This window comes from Scaptodrosophila lebanonensis, unplaced genomic scaffold, assembly GCF_003285725.1.
Source record: "Scaptodrosophila lebanonensis strain 11010-0011.00,11010-0021.00 unplaced genomic scaffold, SlebRS2 tig00001412-arrow-pilon, whole genome shotgun sequence".
Lineage (NCBI taxonomy): Eukaryota > Metazoa > Arthropoda > Insecta > Diptera > Drosophilidae > Scaptodrosophila > Scaptodrosophila lebanonensis.
The window spans coordinates 9,692,443-9,719,629 of NW_022060739.1; the positions used below are offsets into that span (position 1 = coordinate 9,692,443).

General features: G+C 37.6%; 2 protein-coding genes across 3 annotated transcripts in view; one reads left to right on the plus strand and one right to left on the minus strand.

Annotated features, from left to right (window-relative positions):
- Positions 1-27,187, plus strand: part of LOC115631341 (mucin-19) — a 78,557-nt gene that overhangs the window by 16,800 nt on the left and 34,570 nt on the right. The window contains exon 3 of the mRNA XM_030528059.1: positions 23,383-24,199. Coding sequence (XP_030383919.1) covers positions 23,383-24,199 — 817 coding nt within the window. The remainder of the gene's footprint in view (positions 1-23,382; positions 24,200-27,187) is intronic.
- LOC115631642 lies at positions 25,208-26,282 on the minus strand. 2 transcript variants are annotated; one of them, XM_030528453.1, is made up of 2 exons: positions 26,142-26,282; positions 25,208-26,083 (listed from the first exon to the last, which is right to left on the minus strand). In XM_030528453.1, the coding sequence occupies exon 2, from the start codon at positions 25,625-25,627 to the stop codon at positions 25,250-25,252; it is 378 nt and encodes a 125-aa protein (XP_030384313.1). In that variant the 5' UTR covers positions 25,628-26,083; positions 26,142-26,282; the 3' UTR covers positions 25,208-25,249. The 2 variants fall into 2 exon arrangements, with proteins under 2 accessions (XP_030384313.1, XP_030384312.1); XM_030528452.1 differs by having other exon boundaries at positions 26,142-26,276.

A 27,187-nucleotide genomic window follows, 5' to 3' on the forward strand; every position in this document is an offset into this window, starting at 1 on the left:
TAGTTGAACACAGCGCCAAAGGTCAATGTTCGAGTGGCAGTCGGGCCGCCAGGCAGACAGGTACAAATTTTTGGCAATTTCAGTTGCTCCACTACACTCTGAAAAACTCTTTTTCGAAAATCGTTCCTGGATTAGAAATAAACTTAAGGCGACGTTACTTTGTTAACAACGAGATTTAAAATCGATTTTTGTTTAAAAGCCTATAAACAGGCTTTATTGTAATAGATTTTCAGCTCTATTGCTGAAAGAAAGGGAGGAGCTGTTGCAGTTCAATAACTAAAATGTGTATTTAAGTCTCTTAAACATAAAACATAAAAAGTCGTATGCTATATATTTTGGTAAAATGGAGCTTTTGGTAACTTCAGTTGTTGCACACTCTTCTTTTTAAAAAAACCTTTCCCTAACCTAATTCTTCTACATAAATACAGATTAATAGATTTGTTTTCTCAAAGTAATTGCTTAGTTTTTAAAAGAACATTTTAAAATGAAAAGAAATTGAATTAATTTGATCCTGCGGCTTTGTTGGAAGTACTAGGTGTTATTTCGACTTTATTTCAATATTCAAAATTCTTCAAAAATAGTTATGGATTTGGTTTTACGAATTGAGAAATGTCTCACATTATCTTTCTTTAATATAATGTCCAGTTACGATTGTTTCCGTTTTCGAATTCGATTAAATTATATAGCATCGAAATTGGTAAATGTATTCCATTCCAACTATTGAAAAGTTTTCCGAACTTCTTGAAATAGTTAAAAAATTCGATTCCACTTAATTGAATTGATTTAGAAAACAAGCATGTTTAACTTCTTTTGTTGTTGTAAACTTATGCCATGTGTTCATAAGAGAGAGTTTCTTTAATCATATATGAACAAATATATCTTTCTCTTAGAATACAACCGTTTTGCAAACCAATATTTTCTATTTCTTTCATGTTTTTTCGTTGCAACTTTCAAAATTCAAGCATAGTTGCTATTTTTTTGAGTGTGGTACTACGCTCGGCCGCAAATCCAAATTGAATTTCTGGCATATCGTCCATTTCACGATTGCTTATTTATTTTTTTCATTTTCATGCTGTTGCTGTCGTCGCGACGACGCGTCGTTGCGTTCGTCTAATGAACTTTTCACTTACTGCCTGCTAACTGCTGACTGTTGACTGCTAATGCTGCTGTTGCTGGTGATGCTGCTGATTCTTTTATGGCCAGACATTGACAACTTCTTCTTGGGCATCAGCATCAGCGTCGTCATCATGGTTGGGTTCTTTACGTGCCACACTCAAATTAGTTGCAGCTGCCATTAAACAAGTCTCGCGCTGTGTCTTCCCATCACGACGACTTCCTGTTGCCTTTTGCCCGCAAAGATCCTGCGCCCAAATGACAAAAATGAACAACAACTATGCGACGCGTCTCCCAACCAACATGTGGCCACTGCCTGCTGCCTTTTCTGCCCATCATCTAATCTTCATTATCAGCAGTATCTGCAGCAGTAACAGCAGCAACAACAGCAACAACAACAGCAACAGCAGCAGCGACACCAGCGAGCGCGCACGCAGTAAAATCGCCATTAAATTGTTGCTGATTTTATGTTGGGCGTGGGGTTGGTCGTTGCCCATTGCCATTGGCATGGACTAGTCCCCATCTCCCCCAATCCCTCCCAGCCTCACCTACAATGTTACTGCAGCGATTTACACTTGGCCTGCGCTTGGAGTTCGTTTGTTTGTTGTTATTTCTCTTATTTTTTTTTAATGTTCGCGACTGTTTGGCTTAGCCCGGCCTTGTGCGCCGGCCGCTTAGAGTTGCACTTGCGCTGTAGCCTGATGTCTCAATTAGCTGTTGTCGTCGTATCCTCTTTCGATTTTGTGGGAAGTGAATGTTCAAAAGATGTTAAGGTTGCCACATCACTGCGGTTAACTCTTGTCTACATAGCTTTTGCATTACGATAAGTTCAAAACTATTTCACATATGTCGCTGTTTATTTTAATATCTTCTTCCAACATCCATATGATAGGGTTGCTTGTGTTATCAGTTTATAAAATATGATGCAGAGGAAGTCTAAAAGCTTGTGCTTCTTTTGTGAGCTCTTCATTTCTGGGTTTTATCAAAGATTGCATTTAAAACCTTGCCTGTTCTTAATTTATGGGTAGCTATAGCCATCTAATTATTAAGATATATATGTACTTAGCATGTGTGGTTAACCAGCCAAGTTTTGTCTGCCTCTCTGTTTGAATGAGATACAACTAATTGATTAACTGCTTAACTTGGTCCCAAGCATATCTGTTAACAGTCGAGCAACAAAGAAAATAGCTACAGTTAATCAATTGAACTTAAAAACTATAGATCTAACTCGATTAAATTCGGTTAAAATCCTGCAAGTTTTGGCTTGGGCATTTAACCAATTAATACCTTAACTTTAACAAAGCTGTAGCTGGCCTTTCTTATTAATTGAAATATAATTAAAGTTCTGCATTTGTTTGATGAGCATTTATAATTCGTTTAAGCTTATAAATAGTTAGTATATTAACTTGGCTTAAATGAGTTCTCAATTAAATTTCGCTCAAAAACAAACACATCTTTTTGACTAAATAATTAATCTACTGTACAATAATGTCTTCATATCGACAATATTAAGTAGTCAGTGCTGTTCGTATCTCTTAAATTCACAGAAAAAGTCTTTCAAGCTATTTCTTCGCAATTAATAATATAACTACCTGGGCCGCTTGAGATAGGATAGGAGACAATGCATTTTTACAATTATTTAACCTAATAGTAGGAACATTTTTACAATCATTTATTTCATAACAATTTAAATATGATTATGAATTTAAATTCGTATATTAACACAATAATTGGCATCAAATGCTTATTTTAAAAAAAACTTAATTTATAATTGAATAATTAACTTATAATTTGAACTTTCTATGCACTTGAAATAAAATAAATGCACATTATTGAATTTATAAATTATTATTATTACTAATTTTCCAATCATTTAAAGCTATTAATTGTTTGCTTCCCTTTTTATGTAAAATCTTTAATATCTTTTAATAATTGTTAAACTATTTCACAAAACTTTACTTATTATACACGTATTTCTCTAATAATGAATGAAGTTCAATTAAAGGTATTTACCTTTCTTTTTATCCAACATCTATTAACTTTCTAAACCCAATCAGCATTCTTAAATCCTTTGCCACACATCACATCATACGATCGGCTGCCCCTTCGACACTTTCTCCACAAACTTGGCTATCTTGCCATCTACTTGTATTTCAAGTGACATTCACCGCCGCGTACTTTGTAGTTTTACGTGAAATTTACACCAAACGCCAAAACTGTCAGGCAGTCAAATTATATGCACATATCCGAGCCGACTAACTGTACAAAATGCATATGAGCACTACATAAACATTCATTATCCGCTGCCTTTTTTCCGTTTTCTGAAATTTCTTTATTTTTCTCGTGGCCATATAAGCACAGCATAATAGTTCAATCACTTGTCGCCTCAAAACGTCCCAGTCCCTGTCCCTGTCCCTGTCTCTGCTTTATGTCGCTCTGTACATGTCCATCGGTCCACGACCTCCCTCCTCTATTTGTCACAAACACCAATTTCGTGTGACAAATTTGTATGCTGCAGTCGCAGTCACAGCCACAGCCAGAGTCGCAGTTACCGTCACCGTCTCCGTCACAGTGAGCGACGAAAGAGCGGGGGAGAGATCTCTGGTCTGCGCCAAATATGGAGACTTCTTGCAGTGCGGCGAGTACTTTATGCCAAATGCTGCAAAGATATTCAAATGTGGAGATGGCTCCGATACCAGGGCTGATGTTGACTGCCACACTGTTGCCTACAGTGGCAGCTCGATGGGAAGAACGCTAGGAAAATAAGTAGAAGATCATCTTTAAGTCTTATATGGGCTCGGTTATATATCAACTGATTAATTTAAGAAATGTTCGTATTATATTATTCTTAGTATTTCTTCAAGAAATAACCCCAAAGAGTGATGCATAGAAAAGAAATGGGGAAGGCCAAACAACCAATCGTACCAATCGTGAGCCAAGAAGATTCTCTCCCATTCGTTGTTTCGTCCAATAAGAATCAAGTGGTTACCTTAAGAAAAGTTTGGTTTTGGCTCCTATGTTGGATAACATATGTTCAATTATATATTGAATTTAATTTATAATTGCCAAAACTGGAAAGAGATATGTTTGGTGAGATAATTGATTTTTGAGTCAGATGAAGTTAACGTAAGATTAGGTTGAGGTAGAAAGGATTATAATAGGTTATCCAAAGCCAGCTGGGGTCTGAAGTGAGGTTAGATAAAATAAACTTGGGTTAAATGTAAAATAAAGGGAGGTTCCAAAAGGTAAGGATTACTTCAAAAAGCTAAGACAAGTCAATTTATAGTTAGTTTGGCTCAGGTGAGTAAACGTTGAATTTTCTAAGAGATGACTTAAGTTAACGATTTTTTCGATAGGTTAGATGCGTAAAGAAAATCACTCTACGGCCTTTCCCCAGCAGCTGACAGAAGTCCACATATAATCTTCATTAAGTTACTGTTTTACTATATTTTTACTTTAAAACAGAGAACATTTTAAGGCAAAGATTTTCCTTGCAACCATCTGAATCTTTTATACTCTCTGTTCCAAAAAACTAGAGTTTCCTTTAACTTGAATTAACTGTAGAATGTTGCGTATTGTTGTTATTGCGCGGCCGTTTCACGTGCTAAGGCGGATGGAGGAGCGCATGTTGCAGGATTTTGGTGTGTTGTGGCAGTTGTCGCGCATTTAAAATGCAAATTATCATCATTATGATGGCCATCATCATCCACATCCACATCAACATCGTCATCATCATCAGCTGCTGCTGCTGCAACAACCGTTCTCCGATTCTCCGGCTTGGCAGACGTCGTCGTCAACAGCATGAGGTGCAGCATGGCGAGAAATTGTTGGCAAATTATTACCTTGGGCCCGAGTCATAAACTTTGGCGCGTCTTCACGTGCGCAAGCGATCATCATGTTGTTGTTGTTGTTGCTGCTGCTGTTGCTCTCCGACTCTGACAATGATTATGTAGAGAAAGACAAAAGCAGTCATAAATTTGTCACAAAAATATATATATATTTTTGTGCGCCTTGCGCGATTTGTCAATCCGTCATTCAAGTCAACCAGACATTCAACCAGGCCGTAAGTTGTGGGTGCATTGAAGCGCCATTTGTGGCTCCACAGATTTATGGAGCAACCTGTAGAATACAGCCTGCCTTCTCTGCCCTCCTGCATTCCTTTCAATTGAATTGCTTCGATTGCTCTGCTGGTGGTGGTGTCTTGCATTTAATTTGCCGCCATTATCATTATGTTGTGTCTTTGTCTGCGGTTTTTTTTTTCCTGTGCTGGGTTGTTGTTCTTTTTGTTGTCACGCGCTGTTATTATGCAAATATAAAGTTGTAAAATTTTATATGCACGTGCGTCATTTATTGAAGTCTTTATACACAATACTCGTACTGTTGACTTTGTTGCGCCTCTCATGATGGCCATTTATGTTGCATAAATTACGGCGTTTAACATTTGTCACTCACTAATAATTGGATGTCATTAAACATTACATAAGAGTTGCTGCATTTATGGCTAGAAACCTATTTAACAAAGCGCCAAAAATCTATTTTGAGAAGTTGAAGTGGCACTCAATATATTGTATAATAGTAGAGGAGGTGAGGTGAGGAATTGTTAGCTGGTTTTGCAGAACAACAAGACTTTTCAAATGGTTAGAAAACGGCAAAAACTTTATATTCGCAAGATGAACTATATTGTTTATTTCCTGAAACATACTACTAATAGACTACATTTTTCTACTTGCACAGTAAAGCTGCAATTGGTAGCTGCTATAAAGTTTTATAGCTGCAAAAACAATACTAATTATTGTCAACAGTATATATATTTCAGTACTTTATTTTACGGTACTAAATTTCTAAGTATCTGATAAGTCTTATATGGGAAGTGCATGGGACATGGAACTGACTCAGCGTCAGTGCACAGTTGACCCAGAATGCAGAGGATTGACTGAATATGAATCAGAATATAATGCATTCGGACACGTACATAGCCAGCGAATTGAACAAATCCATTGCCCAGTCCACTCCCCTCCCTGTTACGCTTCACCTGCATAAAGGAATAGATAGATGGAGAGTCACACATGTCGTATGAACTCGACTGAACTGCTAAGGCAGCAGCGGCAGAGACAGCGGCAGAGACGGCGGCAGAGACGGCGGCAGAGGCAAGCGTCGATACGAGTATCAATCAATGTGAAGCATTGCGCATACGCTCTGTATGCCGTTGATGGCTTGACAGAAATAAAGTCAAAAGAGAGTCGCGCATGACGACGACAAAGTCAACGTGACAGGCGCAAAGAGACGACGACAACGACAACGACGCTGCTCTCTCACTCATACAAGCACACACCTGAGCGCTCACCCGCACAAGCACTTACATACACACTCGCACATATACATACGTACATAAATGTGAGCGCGCCGTTTGACTCCCGCAGTCAACGGTCGTGGACGTTGTCGTCGTCGTCGTCGTCGATTGTTGTTGTTGCTGCTGCCGTCGCCGTCGTCTATATTTACACTTGTGGCCTCTTATCAAATGGCAGCGTCGCAGTTGACTTTTTTGACGTTTGTGTATACATTTGTTGCTGCTGCTGCTGCTGCTGTTGTTGTTGTTGTTGCCTGGCTGGCTGATCTGTGTACTATATGTGCCAGCCATGTAGTATGTAGTTCTTGTTGTTGTTGCTTTTGTGCGCGACCGCGCTACTTTGACTTTTTGCTCAGTTTTTAAAAATACACAACCGAATGGGAACAGTCAACAGCAAGTTCGAGTCAAAGATACAAAATATGTGTACATATGTACATGCATATGTATGTATGTATATAAGTATTATGTATAGTATATATAGTTTTGTATGCGTTTTTCTTCTTATAACATTTTTGTTTCTTTATATAATTATATGCAAGTTGGTGTTGTTGTTGCATTTGTTGTAAAGAGTGTAAATATTTTACAATGCAGTCAAAACATTCAATTGCACAGATGACATTTATGACATTATTCACGCCCCTGCGCATTTCTAAGTTTGTTGTTAGAGATCGTACACCCATGGACAACGTAATGGATACATCTCAACGATTATTGACAAATTTTATAAGGCCTTTGTGTTTGTCATCGCTGACGAGACAGTTGGTTAGGCGCTTTATTTAAATAAACATGCTGTTGTTAAACAGCAGGAATTTGCAGTTCTAAAATGAAATGTGCATCTTCATTCAATCGATATCGGATGAAATATGTTATTTATCTTCAATTTTTAAAATAAATATCATATTATGTTCAAAAAAAGTGGAGCAAGACAAAGGTTGAAGGTTCCAAAGGAGTTTCTGGCATTAATGTTGCAATTTTCAAATTATGTGCCAATTGAAAACTTGTTGATTGTTGAACAAATTAAGCACAAATAGTTTTGAGCATTTTGTTGATTAAGCAGAGAAAAACATTTGAAAATATACATCGATATACGAGTAAGTGTATGTCGAAGAACAAATAGTTTATTATGACTAATGGCAATTTAATGATAGCTTTGTTAAGTCTAAGTCTAACTTAGTAGCCTGTAGAATAGTTTTTAAATATTTTAAGATAACTATTCATTTATTTACTGATTGTTGTTTAAAGTATTAAAGTATTTAAATATTATACTACATAAATAAAAATAACAGAATAGAATTTTGAAAAATTGTGTTTAAAGAGTTAAACATTTCTGTTGCGATTGCTGTTCTTTGAAGAAATATTCAAACATATAACAGTTTACAATTTATAACAACAATAATTTATAACAACAATTTAAAACTATGCTGGATCTATAGCTTTGCGCATAGTTGTGCACATATTGGCAGCACATAATTTAGTTTTATAAATTATTTTCTATTTCGATTTTCTGTGCCACTTAACGAACTATGTACGTACAGACATATGTATGTATGTATGTATTGGTATGTATGTATGTGCGACGACGTTTGTTGATAAGTTCGCGTGCAAAGGTTCTGAACTGCTTGAACTTGTTGTACATTTATACTCATTTGCTAGCTTTTGTGTACATGTATGTGCGGGCATGTGTGTAAGTGCCGGCCAGCTACGTGTCTGGCTAGCAGCTTATAATATGTATGTATAGGCACACACATCTATAGATGTTTTTTAATGAGTACAACAGGAAATTATAAAAGATTTCGCTGCTTGTCATACAATGTGTGCTTCAATATTACACATACGACGTGTGGTGCTTGCAGAAAAAGTGCACTTAATGCATTATATACTAGTTATATGCAGAAACTTAGATCCGTGACTTTATTCATGAAGTTTCACAAGAATATAAGTGAAATAAATTTCATATATTGCGTATACGCAGCTGCGTCTTTGGAGCTTTCTGAGTCTCTGTAGATAACTTGTGTTTTTGTTTTGCACATAAATACAAATGCTTTTATTGTTAACGTGACTAGGCGACCTTGAAATTTATGTGACTAGACAGTTCAGGGCATATAACTATTAAGCCATAAAGCTTTTTTAGATTTTGTTGGTTAAGAGATTCCGGAGCCTTCAGATTTATTGAATAATTTTATTGTTAGACAAGTATGAACATTTTAGGCATCAAAATTCTTTCTTTTTGTTTAAGAAGTTGGTAAATATATTGAATTTAAGTAAACTCTTCTGTGGACTTTCTTCAATGTTTGAGGTGATTTTTTCATGACCCGTTAATCGATTGCATGTTTACATAAAAAATCGTGAAGCCGACATAGGTTATAACACAAGTAGGAGCAAGGTGACAGCTAATATATGCTTCCAATAAATATTCGCAATAATTTAAATGCCTTTTTGTTGCATAAAAAAAAATCAATTAATAATTTCAGCTAATTAGAGCCTTCCGGCTACAAGTCGACTGATATATAGTGCCATGCCGCAGAACATAGTCGTATTCACAGCTTGTTAACAGGACAGCTACTTACACAGCGGAGAGCAAGCAACAACAACAACAACAACAAACATTCTTACCACTTGCACAAAAAAAAAAACACGCCCCAGAATGAAGCAAACGATACACAGATACATATGTACGTAGAGCTGTGCAGCAACATTCAACATCGTTGGTCGGTTATAAATTACAACTGCGCCTGAACTCGATAAATTCAAGTCTCTATGCCGATTCTTAGACACTACTCGTATCTGTGGTACGTAGTACGAGTACTCGTACTAGACATTCGCTACACTTTTTTGTGTGGCTGGTACACATGTTAGGAGAGGATTGGCCTTTTTATCGCCAAATATCAATCAAGTGTGGCTGTTGCTGGCTTTGGGCTTTGCTGTTGAAATTAGTTGGCCATTTGATGCACCACAGTCGCTGACTGCTGACTGCTCACTGCTGACTGCTAACTGCTGACTGTTGACTGCATTTATGCACGCGCATGGCAGTCTATAAAGTTCAGAGTTTGTGGCTTTTATCGTATGACATAAAAAATACCATAGCCAGAGTCAGGCGCTGACTGGCTAGCTGGCCTGGCTTGCCTGGCCATTTCTCTCTATGCTTTTTCCTGTTGCCGCTTGCCTTTTGACGGAAGTGTTTGCGGCTCTTTTTGGCTGATATATTGCAACTGTCAGTTGGCTTAGCATGTGGCCATAAAAATGCATTTCTAGCCAGCTTGGACTTTGAGGTTTTAAGCTGGCTGTGTCTCAAACGCTCCAAATACTCCGGCCCGCAGCAGCCGCAGCCGCAGACACATTTCTATCATTCTCTCCCTCTGCCAACTCCCAGCTCCCTCTCCATCACTTGTAGCTGGCGTATACAAAAAATTGCACATTTAATTGCTGACAAATTTATAGAGCGCTGCGCATTAATTTGATGCGCCCAAATCACAGAAATGCATTAGGCAGCACGTCAGGCAATGCGAAGCGAAGTTGGCACCTCGATGTGCAGCCAATGCGAAAATTAAAATGCGCTTTCCAACAGCAACAGAAACTGCAACTGCAACAGAAACAGAAACAACACCAATAACAGCAACACCAATAGCAACAACACGAGGAACAGCATCATCCACAGTGGCAAACACGATCTCTGCACCAAATGATGCTCAGTCAGCTCGAGCGTTGGCGCATTCGCTCGTTCATTTAATTATCGAATTTAATTAATCTGCACTTGATTTTTGCCAAGCCAACGGCAAGTCGTTGACACAGTGGGCTAAAATAGCCGGCTAACTGTTTAAACATCAAGATGTTTACAATTCGCATCCGAAAAGTTCCCTTAACTGCTGGAAAAGAGTTATGTTCTGCTGTTGTTTTGTTCGAACAAATCGAACATAGTTTATATAAAAAGAGGTATACTTTCAGGATTAACTTTGCAGTTTTGCTGTCTACGTCTATAGCTTTATAATACTTTTTGTAAAAATTTGAGCTAAAAGAAAAGAAGACTTAAAATTCAAGTATCTAAGATTTGTACAAATTTGTGGGTTAAATATTCAAATTAATTTATTTCATGGAAATGTAAAAACGTTAATTTTTAATTTGCATTTGAAATCCACCTACTCTCGAAATTTCATTTCAAGCCATATCTGTACATATGTATATATATATATATATATGTTTATAATTTGCTTAACTCCATCCACAAGCAAAGCTATCAAATGATCGTTCATAAGAAGTATAATTAGTGTTATTCCTAATAATAATTATTTTTATCACGTTCAGTTTATTTTCATGCAATGCCGCTGGCCGCCCACTGTTAGCTAGAAAGAAACCTGACTCCATCAACCTTGCGACCACCCCACCCCCCTCCCCCCTCTTCTCTCCCCCTCTTTCCTCTTATCGCCTGTTCCCCCACCTTTTGGGTATCGGGTCTGTGTGGCGTCGTCTCTGGCAGGTGCCGCTGTGGGCCATTTGCCTGTTGGCCGAGTCGAGAGTTTGGTTTGGCATGCGCACAGCTGGTTTGGCGTTTACACAGCATGAAGCGTTGGCAGATTTTATTTTGCAAAAAAAGAAGAAGAAAAGAAATAAAACTTATATATGTACTTTGTACGCAGACATTGTCATATCAGTTTATTAATTTCTGCCACTAAATAAATTCATTAAGCTACATTTTATTAAACCACAAACTCCGTAGTTCATTAACATCTAACATTTATTTTTGTTATTGTTTGAGGAAGTGTTGTGTTTTGGTATGCGATTATCATATATACATATACTACAAGTATATAGTATTTATGTATATGTATGAGTGTGTTTGCCGATTCATCTTTTGTTTGTTGGCCAATTTTACGACTTGGTGTCCATAAAATAATTGTTGGCTTTTATGCGAGCGCACATTTTTGCATATGTTTTGACTTTTTATTAAACAACACCATAGATATGCATACTTGTATTTAGACGCTATAAAATACAAGCATCAGTTTCTTATTTATAGAGGAGCATATATTTTAGCCTTAATTCTGCTATGAATATACGATCTTCTATAAATTAAAATCCTAATCAAAAGCGATAATTTCAACTAATATTGGGATTTTTGTGCTGAATTATTGATTTTGAATTTTTGATTGTCTATAAAATCAGGTGATTTCTAAATTAAGTTTCTGAAGTTTCTCTCTCACCTCTTAAAGGTCTATATTGCTTTAAAAATCTCCATAAATGCTCTGTTTTTTGATGTTTTGTGAGCACTTTCTGGCGAGCTATGAATCGCACATTTTTATTGTTTACATTTTAACATTGTTTTTAGGGTCAATTATCTTGTTTTCAACTTTCAAAATGGTTTCTTATAAATCTTTTCTTTACATTATATTTTTTATCATAATGCTTGGGCTGGACAAAATATTGCTGGCTAAAGCTAATCTAAAGACCAAACACGGAAAGTTGTTGAAAGTGAAGCAAACGTTAAATCAGGATAAAAGACTAAAGCTGTGGCAAATACTTATATGTAGTATATGAGGAACAGATAATTACTTCTATCAAAGTTAGTTACAATAACAGGATTTCTGTTTAATAAATCCTTTTTAAAATGTTCCTATTTATGCTAATTTGCATTTGTGTGCCAATTAGTTGCATATCTGACCATAGCTTTCAAATATAACTGATTAGAAGATTAGATTAAGAGTTAAAGCTGTTTTATTTCTCTCTATAAGATAAATAGGGTGTTTCAGGTAGCTATAGAACCTATATTGGAGCTATCAGCTAGCATGCGATCATTTGTATCGATATGCGTATCGGGTAGGTTTGCAGCATTTTACTAACAATTTCAAAAAACTTCAGAAGTATCTGCAATATTGTAGGCTTGATACCCTAGGCAGATAAACAGGATACTAAGGGATATCAGAAATATTGAAGACAGACTCCACCAAAGTAATTAATTTTCATGTCCTGCCATGACGAACAACCCAGGCTGTGTCGCGGGCATAATATGTCTTTTCTGCCACACATGACATCCTTCAACAAGCAAACCTATCTTTGTATCCATCTTAGATGATCGCATGTTGCTTTCAACACCGATTGGAAAGTCATGCATATTTATGCAACTGACAAATTGTTGATTAATTTATGCAGAAGCCACTGGCGCGTGTGTCGCCTTTACTCGTAACTGTAAAATGTAGTCATAGTCGTAGTCGTCGATGAAAAGCAGAAATTAATCTGACGACTTAGGGTGGGGACCTGATGGTGCGCCGCCTACCTGTCAATAAATGCATTGACAAGCGTTGAAGCAACCGCAATTATTTGATTAAAAAGTCTACACCAAATGGCAGTTGGAAGACAGAAATAAAAAAAAGGCATCTGCAAAAAGTGGGGCGCATAAGTTGGCGGTATCAAGAGACCACAGAAAGCAACGGTGCATGGGACAAATTGAAATTTTCAAATCCAGAGCACACGGAAATGGAAACGATTGAGCGTACAATTTGGTTTTATGGCCAGACAGGCGTACAGACAGCCAGGCAGGCAGCCAGGCGGCAGGCAGATAGGCAGGTCTTGAACGATGCGCAAATTTCATAAATTATTAACACCTCTTGCCATTTGAACTGGACAAACCAGAGTGTCTGGCTGGCTGGACATATGACATGGTGCTGGTAATACTGATGGCAAGTTGCTGTCAATGCGCCGCATGTGTGTGTGTGTCTCTTGGTATGGGTGTGCACCCTAATCAAAAATTCTAATTATGCGCATGCGCACATTGCATATTCTATTAGTCGCCGTTCTCTGCGCTTCTCATTGATGCGTCTTGGCGCATAATTACTTTAATGGAATTTGATTCTTACCGGACCATCCATAGTGAATGTCCAACAGAGAGACAACTGACACTTGCAGACATCTTGGCTAGTCCGAGACCAAGACCACGACCACGACCACGATCGCGTCCAAGTCCCCATGGCTGGGCTGGTTGGCTTTTTGGTCCATTGCGGATGATGTACAACTACTATTAGCATTAAAGTTTATTATCGGCACAACGGCAAAGATGTTGCAAACGACTAAGACTACGACTAAGACGACGACGATGGTTCTGAATTCCTGTAAAACAGGTGCACAAATGTTGCCCCGACTTGTGGCATGATGTGGCGTGGCTTTGCCCCGACTTGGTTGCGCCTTTCAACTTTTGCTCAAGAGAGCGAGAGACCAACTTAGAGGGAGAGAGGGAGAGAGTGATTTCTTGTTCATCGGTTGCATGCAATGCCGCATTTGAGCCGCTAAAAGCGCCTTATTTGGTTAAATTGGTGCAGATTGTTGCAAGAGTTCGCCTCAAGAGTTGCGGCCGAGTCTGAGGCTGCTTGAACTGCACTAAATAATAATTAGCACAGGTTTTTGTTGCTGTTGCTGTTGCCGTTGCTGTTGCTGTGGTCGCTGTAGTTGGCTTCGTTGGTTGGCTGCTTTAATGCGCTTTGGTCATTCACCAGCCAGCAACAGACATTGCTGTTGCACCGCAAAACATCTCGCCATTTTAGCTACTTGTTGTTGCATGTTGCTTGGCCATGTTGTTGTTGTTGCTTACCACATACGGGGTGAAATTTCCTTAGAAATTTCGTGCTTGCCTGCTCTGGTTTTAATTTGATTTTTCTTGATTTTCTTGCGGCGGCTGCCACCGTCGTCGTTGTTGTTGTATCTGTTGGCCCAGGTTCAGGTTCATAAATTTACTAGATGTGCTGATTTTTTCTGTTGTTGTTTTTCCTTCGTATGCTTGTTGTTGTTGCAGCTTTGTGTTGCATGTTTAATTTTGATGCTTCGTTGCATATTCGCGTGTGTGCGCTATGCCTCCGTGCATCCTCCATAGAGTCGGTTGGCATCATCAAGCTTATGGTCCGACCCTTCCTTCCTTTCACTCACGCCTTGTGCGTTGGCGCGCGCGCTTTTCGTGCCACCTTTGCCCATTGTTGTTGCTGTTGCTGCCTGTGTTGTTGTTGTTGTGGTTGCAGTTTTGCGCTTCTGGCGTGCGCCTGTAGTTGGCAATTAATAACAGCCGTTCTTTTTTGTATTTCTTTGTTTCTTCTTTTTTTTTTTTTTATCACAGCACCACATGTGCTTATTATTTGCAAGCTTTCGAACACACATGACTGCAAAGTGTTTTGAGTAACTTAGACAATAGACAATGTACGTATATATATATAGAAATGATACGTATCCTATATGCGAGGCAGAACCCGGAACTTATAATATGTACGAGTAGGTAAGCAAGGAAGGGGCAGGTGAAAGCAAACTAGCAATCCGCTGCATATTGTTTTGATTTTGATGCGACAAGAGATCAGATCAGATCGGCAGAGTATTCTAAGCTGCTGCTAATTAGAATAAACTAAACAGACAAATAAATAAGCAGTCTTGAATATTAGCAATATTTAAAGTCAATAAATGCCATTTATTTGAATTACATTTAGAAAATATAATTTTTAAAAACTTTGAATTCTAGTAGCGCCTTTGCGAACATATCAACTGCTCTAATATACTTAAAATATTTATTTAAAAAGAAAGAAAAAACATAACTAATCAAATGCTGCCTTAAATTTTATTTTCACCTTCTTGATAAAGTTCTTCTTCTCCTATTTATTAATCGGCAGAGTTTTGAAGAACATTACTAATCAGTAGATAAGTTCTCTTCTGAAAAGTTTCCATAATTATCATTATTTCATTCAAATGCATGAAATATCTTGAATCTCCATCACAAAGCTATGTGCATATGTATGTATGTTTACATTTCTATAGATTCCTCTAGCTTGTGGCACGCCCCGGCTAAATGCTTAAATAGAAAATCTAAACACAATCGTTGGTGTGAAGTGATCAGCTCTGGCTTGGGTTGGGTTAATGCCTGCACTAATGAACTTTGAATTACGTTTATAACTACAAACAGACAGACAGACATACCGCCAGACATACAGACAAATGGTCAATCACAGATACTTTCACCGTGTGGCATCGGTGGCACTTGTGGCAGAAGCAATGACTCCTACAAAAAGCCCAGACCTGAGCATTATCAGTGAAAAGTAAACACGCACGCACGCGCACAAATATATGTCCATGAGTTCACAATCTTTAACACCTTGATGATCTAATAAATGCGACATGATTTTCAAAAAAATAAAAAAAAGAGAACAAGTCACACGAAAAAAAATTAAGAACACCTATAAGAAAAGCAACAACTCAGAGTCAGGCTATAGCCATATAGTTCAAGCAACACTTGGACAGAGTTGGCTGCCTAAACAAACACGAGTGGAGGAGGGAGAGCGAGTTGTAGGGCGATAAGACGGCACGGCCAGCGTGTCGCATACTTGAGATACACAAAGACCGGCTATAGAAATAAAGGCGAAAAAATCACGCAAAAGGGAAACAGCAGCAGAGACTGTGGAGACTCCCGACTGGCGGACTGACTGACTGCCTAGCTGACTAGCTGACTAGCTGACTTACTGACTGGGCGCACAAGCGATGCAGATACTGATACTGATACACGTTATAAATGTTTATCTATGAAATGTGACAAAAAAGAAATAGAGTCGTGCATATGTTGCGCTGCTGCTTAAGAATGATTCTGTTTTTTTATTATTTTTTATTCTCAAATACACAAATAGGTGACGCGTGTGTGCGAGTCTACATTTGTGAAAAAAAAATACACGCCCCGGTAGTTCGACTGGTCAGTAGGCAGCCAGGATAGGCTTTACTGATTACTATAAAAAAAACACGGCAACTCTCAGACTGGGATGGGCGATCTTGTTTTGAAAGATTTATAACATACTCGTAGAATTTACACTTTTAAATTTAATAAAAGAACGTATATATATTTTTTTATTTTAAAACAATAACTAAAGTAAATTTGGGAAGAACGACATGCAGTTAAGATGCAGTGCAAGTATGACATCGAATTATAATCAAAATAATTGATGAGTTGATGAATAGTTCCTAATATTAGTAGTAGTATCGAGACTATTTCAAAATTTTCAGACCGCTTCTGATCTACAAGTAATGTTTAAAGAACTAATATTTAAATAATAGAAATTCCTAGTAAAAGATAATTTTAAAATATTCGTTAAACATATTTGGCTTCGGAATTCCACTTACTTACAAGTATGAATAATTTATGTTGTATAACAATTTCTGTATTTCATTAAGTTTCCATAAATCTAAACTTAGTTGTAGGAGAAGCAGAAAAAGGTCAAGAACATTTGAAATCTGTGCGTGCATGTATGGCCCTTTTATTTTTTTAAATAGGAATGCTTTACTAAAATATAATTTTTTGAAACAAAAGAGACAGGTCTCTGGAAAAAAATTGAATTAAACTTTTAAATATTCTCTCCAGAATAATGTATCCTCTCAATTAACAAGATTTTGCTATACCTATTGTATAAAAGGTAATCTGAAAAGGTATAATATGATATTATTGTACTTCAATGTATTGGTATTTAGGCTGAAGTTTACGAATGAGACTGAATGATATAAGAAACCGAACTTATGAAGCATAAGACTGAAAATGAATGTGCAAACTTTTACAAAGAATGCAAAAGTCGCAACTAGAGATGCAGGATTTGTTAAATCCTTCTGTGGAAGAGCAAATTAATCAAATCTTAAAATCTGGACTACTCTATAAATAAGAACAAGAATATCATATGAAATGCAAGAGGTTGGCGCAAAGGCGTTTCCTAGTGCGGCCAGCAATGTACCGCTCTGGCACTGCTCCAGCGAACTACAGGGGCCTGACATGAAATCAGTACAGGGCCTTGAGTGCACGCACGCACACACACATACACACACACGCTCACTTACACACACGCATAGAGTCGCAGAGAGCAACAGATAGGCATTTCTGATATGGCATTAACGGGGGCAACGTGTCGAAGTTGTTGTCGTTGTCGATTCGTTGTTGTTACGACAAAGCTGCGAAGAGGGCAACAACGTCAACACGCGTTATAAAACATACACACATACATATGTACATATGAACATACATGCATACATATGTATACACATGCATATGTATGTATATATGTATGTATTTACATTTATCAGTGGGTTACCTTTTCGCTTTCAAAGCGCCTGACTTTTTGGGTATTGAACTCTCCTCCGAAGTGAATTGCGACTGCGCTTGTTGGGTTAACGTCAAAGTTGACGACGACGATGACGATGACGACGACGACGACGACGACGCAATTGCCGAGCGATAAGGCCACACAATAAAGAGTGAGTGACAACAACAACAACAGCAACAGCAACAGCAGCAACAGCAACGGCAGCAGGCGCAAAGTTCGCATAGATCGGCCTAAAGTAGGGCCTTTGTGCCCGTGCTGCTCCGACTCTATCCCACACACACTCTATGGTGTGCTCGGAGCTGCGTTTATTTGGTTTTTAAATGAGGTCAAAAGCTGATAAGCGCATATGTACATATATTGTACTATAAGTATATGTATTTTTCTTCTTGTTGTTGTTGTTGTTGTTCAATCCAACGCCGTCTGTTCTGAAAGTCAAATAAGCGGAGCAGCGATGGCATCGGCATCGCCATCGCCATCGATTGATTGCCAAGCGGTCAACGGTGTCAAATTTTTGCGTCAGAGGTTAAAAGGCGGATGGATGTACATATGTATTAAAACTAAGTACACTAGATGACATAATTATTTTGTTAAATCGTGGTAAAGGAAGTGGAAAAACATATTTGTAATCTGTAGAGCTGCTTTACTCTTTTTCTGGAATATTTATAGTATACTTGTATACACAATATCTGTAAAATTTATGTCGCATTGTAGGTAACCGGCTGGTTTTATTTGGCGAGCAATATGTGACTTTTTCCCCTAAATTATAAATCATAATCATCATCTATTCGTAATTTATGGTCACACATGATTTAAATTTGCACAACAAGTTCTGTCATCCTACAAATAGGCTCTAAAATGTATATTCCAAAAAACTTCTTAAAAGCATAAAACGAGATTCTAGGTTTTATGAAAATAGCATTTAAAATTTTATAAATTTGGTTGCAGATTCTTAGCCGGTTTGACTATATTGATAATCTGTTAGCTCCTCTTTTTAAAGTTCCACTATTAGATTTTTATACATATAGTATTTTGTAGATATGTTAAAGGTAATGGTGTCAACATTTGTAGCATGAATTACAGAGTGGTTTTTTAATTCTGACACTTATTTCAGAAATGTTTAAATATAAAAGAAATAGAAGTTTTTCTGCCGTTAAATGAGTAGACAAGACCTATGTATATATGACTAAATTATAAACTTTAGAAAAATATGGCTACACTATTATCTTTAATTTTACATATTTTATTTCCAGATTTAATTTTAAAAGTTGTCAGTAATACAATTAAATATGTATATACATAGATAATTTGTTTATTATGTCAAAGTTATATTTAAAAGAAGGCTACTACAACGCCTTTAAAAGCATTTACAGTTGCCTTTCTCATAGTCTCGCTTTGGAATATATTATAATTCAAAAGTAGAGTACATTCACATCATATAAGGCTCATAAAATATTGTTAATTGTCGCTTAAATTTCTATTAAATAAGTCATTTGTATCTTTAATTTAGCTAGGAATTTCACTCTTACAATAGCTCTTATATTTCGCAAATAATTTCGCTCGTACAATAAATAGCTTTTTGAGGTTTTATAGTTTTGTATGTACATTTTTCATTGACTGGCGTATTGCCTTCCTTTTTGTGTTTCTAATAAATGTTTGTTAAATATGTTAAAATGTCACTACTTCCTGGAAAGGAAACGAAACTTAACATGGGGATCCCCGACAAACAACTCCATACATGCATATGAAGCATCAAAGTCCCAGAAAAACAATTTTTGGGAATACTCTTCTAATATATTTTGAACAAATCATTCTTTTGTGTGAAGATAATCTTGCAATTATTTTGATTTACATTTTTTATATAATAATGGGTCTGTCAACAATAAATACGAGAGAAATGGGTCAGCAAACTCGATAGCAATCCCGATTAAGTATTCGTTAGTCAACACCTCGTCGATCACAATAACGATATCAGTTTAGATTTATGACCGTTTTAAACAGTGCATTTTTAATCAAGTTAGCCGAGACAAACTACTCGAAAATACAGTCGCGTTTTAATATTTGTGTCATTTATTATTATTTGGGTATTTTTCCACAAGGCCCTCTGCTCTTCACACGGTCTAGACGCGAACGTGGACGCGAACTATGTGACCTGCGCCCCAAACACGTAATCGCTCCTATAACTATGTATGTATGTACATGTGTCTGTTTGTCGCAAGCAATTGCAATTTGTCAAGTGCAAAGAGGTGTCAAAAGTAAGGCAGGCTCAACAATTGGGTTTTGGGTCGAAAACAAATCATATTTTATCGGAGCCGGCCGGCTGGCCCGCCAACCTGCCTGTGTTGCTGGTGGATTGCTGGCTGGTCTAGGGTCTGGTCTAGCTCATCCATATCCATATCCACATCCACAAATCTATGAAATATAGTCACATGACAGCTGTGTTTGTCAGTATTGGCGCGTCGTCGAGTTGCTCCAACGTGACAGGCCGTGACGCGCCGTGACGTGCCACCAGAGATTTCCAAGCCAAATGGCAATGAACTTTACCGTTTTTTCAGAACTAACTTAGTGTGTGTGATGTAGGTGATGGACGCTGCGACGCCGACGCCAACGACTACGACGTCAACGTCTATTAGTACTATTGACACTTGTCCGATGGCAATTCCAACGCCGCCGACCCAACGAACCAAAATGTCTAACTCTCTGCCTGTCTGTCTCTCTGTCTGGCTGTCGATTTGTCTGTCTTTCAATGCGCACCGATCACAAGCACATACACACGTACCCACTGGAAACCTATATTGTAGATATACTTATGTATATAGTGCTGGAAATCAACTTGAAAAAGTCAACAGTGTCGCGCACGGTGCGCGCTCTAGTGCTGTCCCGACGGCTTTCGACATTCGGCACTTAGCACCATTGGCACCAAACACCAAGCGATGCCAATCAGCTAGCCATGGCCTGGCCTGGCCTGGCCTGGCCTGAACGATCGACCGATCGACCAACCGACCACAAACTGAATACGAGTACTGCACACTGGGCCGGCACTGTCCGCCAAACTGAAGACAATATTTGAATACATTTTCAAAATATATTGCACATTTTGGCTCATAACAGAAATCAAGTGATTTGATTATTGTCATTTTAAATACAATTCTAAAACTTATTAAAGTTACAAATATAATTAATTAATTTGCATTTATCTTGAAAAATATTTTTACATATTTCCATGATGTTTTCCAATTTTCAATTTCTAACTTTCCGACTGCTCCGTCCCAATAATATAATAAATTTAAAATATATAAGAAATATAGTATACGTATTTTCTTGAAGAACATCTTCACATACATATTTCCATTTTATTTTCGATAATATATGTATTTATCTTGAAGAATAATTTCACATATTTCCATTTTGTTTTCCAACTTTTAATTTCTACTTTTCCGACAGCTCCGTCCAAATATTTGAGTCTAGAAGTATACATTTTAAAAGTTATATGTTAGTCTCCCAATATTGATAGCCTCTTCACATATTTCCGTTCTTTCAATTTTTAAGTTCCCCACTACTCCATCCATTTATCTTAGGTTATAACAGCGATAAAATATTTCTTTTAAAAGTAATATGATAGTCTTCTAATACGGATAGTATTAGTATTTCTTGAAGAAGATCTTCACATATTTCCATTCTATTTACAAACATTTAATTTTCAATTTTTAACTTCCGTCCCAATATTTAACGTTCGTAATACAAGAAAATAAACATTTTAAAAGTTTTATGATATTCTTATAAAAATATTATTAGTATTTACCTTAAAGAAGGTCTTCAAATATTTCCATTCTGTTATTCAACATTCAATTTCTAACTTCCCTTTCACTGCTCCGCCCCAATATTTTAGGCTAGAAATATACATTTTAAATATTTTTTGCTAGTTGTATTTATTTTGAAGAATATCTTCACATATTTCCATTCCGTTTTCGAACTGCAGAGCCCACTGTGCCGCACTGCTGCCAGCGTTGAACCTAAACACGAAATCGGCACAGCTTAATTTCTATGCTAACCATGATAAACTCAGTTTTATGATAACATGCGCCAACTTATTTTTTTTTTGTTTTTAATTTTTTATTTATACAATTGCTTGGGAGGGTATCGATCGTAATTTGATACGCAGCTGAGATGCAGGGGCGCTGGCCAAAGCACTTTATGGCCGATATACGCCGCATTATATCTGCCGACAAGTTTTAGTCTGTGGTCTTAGCGATCATAACAAGCAGCTACAAATTGTTAATTTCGCTTGTAAATATTTCATTTAATTATTTATGCTATGTTTGGCATGCAAGTGTGAGTGTGGCAGGCAGGCAGGCAGGCAGGCAGACGGGCCTAGACACGGTAGTTGCTGGCAATTTGCACCTGGAATTTCACCTTCGCGTAGAGGTGGCAGCGAATGCCAATGCACAGACAAGGGTCAATGCTTTGTGTGTTCCATTATGTATCGATGTTTGTTTTTAAATATTAGCTAGAACTAATTTATTTAAGTGCTTAAAATAAATAAAGAAATGTGAAAAGAATTCACACTCCGGACACGACGCGTCGCGGCGCAAGTCCAGCAATGCCATAAAGTTCGATGCCATTGTCATAGACAATGTACGCTACAATTTTATAGAGAGGCATATGAGTGTATGATCTAACTTTTAAGTTTTTCGTTCCCTCAAAAGAAGCATCTGTAAATTTATTTTAGTTATTAAAAAACTATAAAGATATTGGTTACAGTTTGTAACTAATTTCATTTAACAGTGCGAGGATAATTACAAAAATAATACTTGATGGCAGGCAGGCGCAGGCGATGAATTGCTATTAGACCTAAATAAAGGTCTGGTTAGACATAGAAATAATTAGCAGACAAGTTTTTTAAGAGTTTGACTTGAATTTAATCGAAACCATTAAAAATTCCTCTCTGCAAAAATATTCAAATTAAAATCTTTTACAAAAAACTTCTAACCATTCGAAGCCTACTTGCAAAATAGCAACAATTTGTGTGCAAATTATTTGCATGTCTGACCAGACCAGACTCACATAACTACATATGTAACGAAGAAATCTAAAAGTGCGTTACAAAAAATAGTTCACCAAGGTCTTTCAGTAATGTGTAGTGCTAGATATCTATTGCAAGATGCATTAATAGTACTTTCAAGCTACGTTAACTCTGAATTCCAAGAAGTTCTGTAAGGCTGCTTTATAAAAAAAAGGGCTTAACATGCGAGCTAGTTGAGTTCAGAGTGTTATCAAAATATCATTAGAATCCACTTTCCTTTGCCATGTCATATATGCTTGTGCTTGTCTGCTTCTTGCTGCGTTTCTTGGCTGTATCTATTGTTGTGGTGGCTATGGCTGCTATTGTTGTTGCCTATGTTATTGTTGTTATTGTTGTTGTTGTTATTTGTAGCATTGCCTCGCTATTTACTTGTCTGTGCACTTTGCGTTCACCCCGATAATTAGCTTAAGGGTTCAACGTTGCAGGTCAACGGTTTTGTTAACATATTATAAGTTATTTTAACCTTTGGCCGATTTGCATGCGTCGCTCGACTCACGACTCAACTCGACTCGACTCAAGTCGAGTCGACTCAACAGCCGGCAGCCCCAGGTACAAAAAGTACATTTCTTAGTAAGCTTTTGGCGCCGAGCGTGTAAATGGCGTGTCGTAACATAAAACGTGCTGTGCCTGTGCGCACATCTAGCAGTACCAGAATAGAACACTATAGTCTATAGTCGACACTCTAGTCTAGTATTGCTGCTGTCCAGTGTGAATTGCATTTAAACGCAATCTGCTTTGCGTTCTTCCCCTTGCAGGTAACACACCCACCGACATACTGCAACAGAAGCCAGCGAAGGCGACGACGGCAATTGTGGGCGGCAGGAGCGCAACGCCAGCGACCAGCAATCAGCACGCACTGCCCGCGGCAGCGGCCACCAAACGCAAGCATATTGAACGCGTGGCCAGCGATCTCCGACAGCAGCAGCAGCAGCAACAACAACAACAGCAGCATCAGCAGCAGCAGCAATACAACAGCGGGAACAACAATTGGAATATCAGCAACACGGCAACAATGCTGAGCGAGCGCTCGATGCTGCTAAGCGGCTACAGTGCAATCGAGAGTGCCAAGAAATTGTGCGAGGCCAGCAACGCCACGGGAGCTGCCGCAGCAACTGCAACAACAACAACAACAGCTGCAGCGAACCACACAACAACAGCAACAACAGCAGCGAGCAGCGCTGGAGCTGCAACAGCAACAGGAACAGCAACTTCAACGGGCAACACGGCTGCCACAGCGGCGGCTGCAGCTGCGGCATATGCCGCCCTATACTTTGGCAAGGTCAAGAATGAGAAACTCTCGCCGTTGCATGTGACGGGCGCGCAAATTGACTCCTTGAAGGAGTCAACGGCCATGTCCATGCACAACAATAACAACAACAATGCTGCGCTCAGTAACAATAACAACAACAACAACAACAGCAGCATTATCAACAACATTAGCAACACTAACAGCAATCATCTCCTGCAACAGCAACAGCAACAACAACACCAGTTGAGCATCGGCAACAGCGTGAAACGTGAACGCCTCAGTCCGGGCACAACAAACGGCGAAGTGACAACCGCATTTCCCAGGTGAGTTGACCCCCAATGAGCTTTCAAAGATTACAAAAGTTTATGCTATTGTTAACAACAAATGGACAAAAGGAAGTAGTCCTTTCATGTTAAAGTATATAAAAATAATAAAAAAAACCTGGCTCAGCTGCGAAATAAAGAAATACGAATAAAACTTAAAAACAAGAAGAAATCTTCAAGAAATCTATAAAAGCCAGACTAGACTATGTGAGGGAGGCTGGGTCGCTTGGGTTCGATTAGGATAGATTTAAGAATGTCAGAAGAATTTGTGAAGAATTGCTAACCAAAATGAAATGCTACAGAAACATAACAATGCTTACAACAAAATTCAATTAACTTCCGATATCCCCTAACGTTACCGACAATTGGAGGAAGTTCAATCCACTCATGTGTAATAGAAGACAACACAGTGTTTAGCAAATTTTCAATCTTAAGAACAATAAATGCCTTTTTTTCAATTTATATCTATATTAGAGATAAAATAAAATAAACTGAAAAAAAAAAAAAAAATAGAAGTAAAACTGTGAGTATTGATAATGATTTGGTTGTTACAAATTTTCTGTAACAACCATAAAGAAGAATAGCAGATGAAGAGATAAAACCATCAACTATGTCCGTTTGTCTGTTTTAATCACTACTTCGGCGATTTCGGTACTATTTTTCCTAGATGTTTCTTATTGAGGTTATCTAGACGAGACCACTGTATATTTGATTTCAAAAGACAAATTATAGCACTAATAAGGATCTAATGGGATAAACTATAAAAGCGGTTGCAGGGGAAAGATTGTAATTTATGTATAATCTATATGGAAGTCAAATACTTTCTTATCTTTTAAAACGAGTCAATTGTGCTTTCCATTATATCGATATGAAGTAAAGAAAACTTAAGATTAAACGAAACAGTTTCAGTTCAGTTTACTTAAAATCTTTTAAATCATTACAAATAATAAATAAAAATGAAAAGATGCCAACAATTCCGCCAAATACTTACAAAAAAGCAACTGAAAGTAATCTTTTTATAAGAGTGTTTTATTTATGTATTATGAGGAACTACTTTTTTTTCTTGGTTGCTGGCTGCTTATCTTTGCTGTTGTCTTTATGGTTGTCTTTATTCGTTATTGAACCAAAACTGCTTCGCTCCTCATCCGTTGTCAGTTCCTCTTCGGGATCTCTTGTGACATCAGTGAAGAGTATACTGGGCCTGCACATATCATGATCGTGTTGGCGACGCGCCTCTTCAAACTCTTGATGTCGTTCCTCCTTAGTCAACCCATCAGTCTCCTGAGCCTCGTCATCAGCCTCTTCTACTGGTGGCGTTTCAATCTTAATGGCATGTTCTGAATGGTGTACATGGCTCTCTTCCTGATAGACCTCTTTACGTAGTATAGGCGGTGGCACTGGTGGTTCGGGTTTGTCGTCTTTATCCATATTACTTTCTAGAACAATAGTACAAATTTGTCACAGACAATTTTATCAGAGCTGCAAAGACGAAAAAACAAATTTGTAATTGCTTCCAAGACTGTTCTTTATCCACCATCTATTCCTTTTTGTCTTCCAATTTTGGTGTCTCTCTGCCCGCGTCACTGTCCTCGTCAAAACGTTCATCCGCCGCCCCAAGACCGGGCTTGTCCCAGGGACTGGTATTCCGGTAATGCTCACGAATTTTCGCCTTTAATTTTTCGCGGCGTTCCTGCTTAGTGACTTCATCAATGCCATCATCATGGACATCTATTGGCTCTATGAACGTAATAATGGTTTCTCTGTTCCCAGCAGTCACTCCATTGAATTCTGGGGAATTTTCACCATCAGCTTCACAATCGCTTAGGTTCCTGGTTTTGCATAAAATAGATCGTGGCCTAGGTGGATCGGCGCTTGCGTCTATAACTGGAAGTTCAGTTTTTTAATTGATTAGAAATACTGAATGAGCTTGAAATATATGTACCAGCCGAAATTCTGCTAGACTCTGCAGAATTGTTACTGGACGGTATCAGTTTGGATGGATCGGGCTTCTCATTTTTATCCATTATGTGTAGCGTATTGAAATATAAAAATTTAGCCGACAATTTTGTAAAAGTTATACTGATCCGAAACACATAGTTTTGACTTACAATTATGACTCTTGAAAAGATATAGGTTCTGGGGTTATTTAAGAACTGAAGATGACTCTAGAGACTTAACGAATATCCGACGGAAAAAGTGATTTCAATAATTCATCTACTTTATTATTATATATAAGAATGAACATCATTTCCTCAGTCTTTTAGAACAATTTGAATATCAACTCGTCCTATTTTACAAACAAATTATTCATTCATAAAGAACGATTTTTTGTTTATTAATAGAGCGCTAAAGCTAGTTTTAAAATAAATCTCGGTATCTATTGTAATCGCTTGCCTAGTTTCCTGGCCTTTGGAAAACTGATAAACTGATGCTTCAGTGGAACTCTGATAAAAGTTTTGTTTAGACAAACAGCATACTTATTGAGGAAGATGTGATATTTCTTTAGCCCATTTATTATTTTCAAGTCTTCTAAAATTTAATCCTTTATTTAAATTTCATTTATTGGCAAATAGGCTTCCTGTCTTATCAATTTTTGTTACACTCTATTATACGATTCTATAAAAATGAATGCTTAAATGATTCCACTCACTAAGATCATGAATATAAAAGCTTTCTCTATTATTTGCTGCATTCTATTGTCCATTCAATATAACGCTCGAACAATCTATTGTGTTCTTTTTTCGCTACTCGTTTTTTCTAAGTTATTGCCACTGTCTGCTGTATGCTGCCTGGCCTGACAAATTAATTAACATTTTCACAAATTATCAACACGAAAAATTCGTATCGATATCATTTGGCTACTGTTTTCGGTTCATTTTTGTTGTCTTCTGTTTTCTTAAGGCGGCAAATTAATCAAAATGTTTAAACACACGGCACGCCGCTGCGACTTGGGCACGCTTTTGCTGTCAAAAGAAAACGTAGAAAACC

Coding starts and splice junctions, on each gene's coding strand:
- LOC115631642 (XM_030528452.1), bottom strand. CDS start 26,223: ATGGATAAAAATGAGAAGCCCGATCCATCCAAACTGATACCGTCCAGT. Junction 26,084..26,141: donor GTCTAGCAGAATTTCGGCTG/GTACATATATTT, acceptor CTGAACTTCCAG/TTATAGACGCAAGCGCCGAT.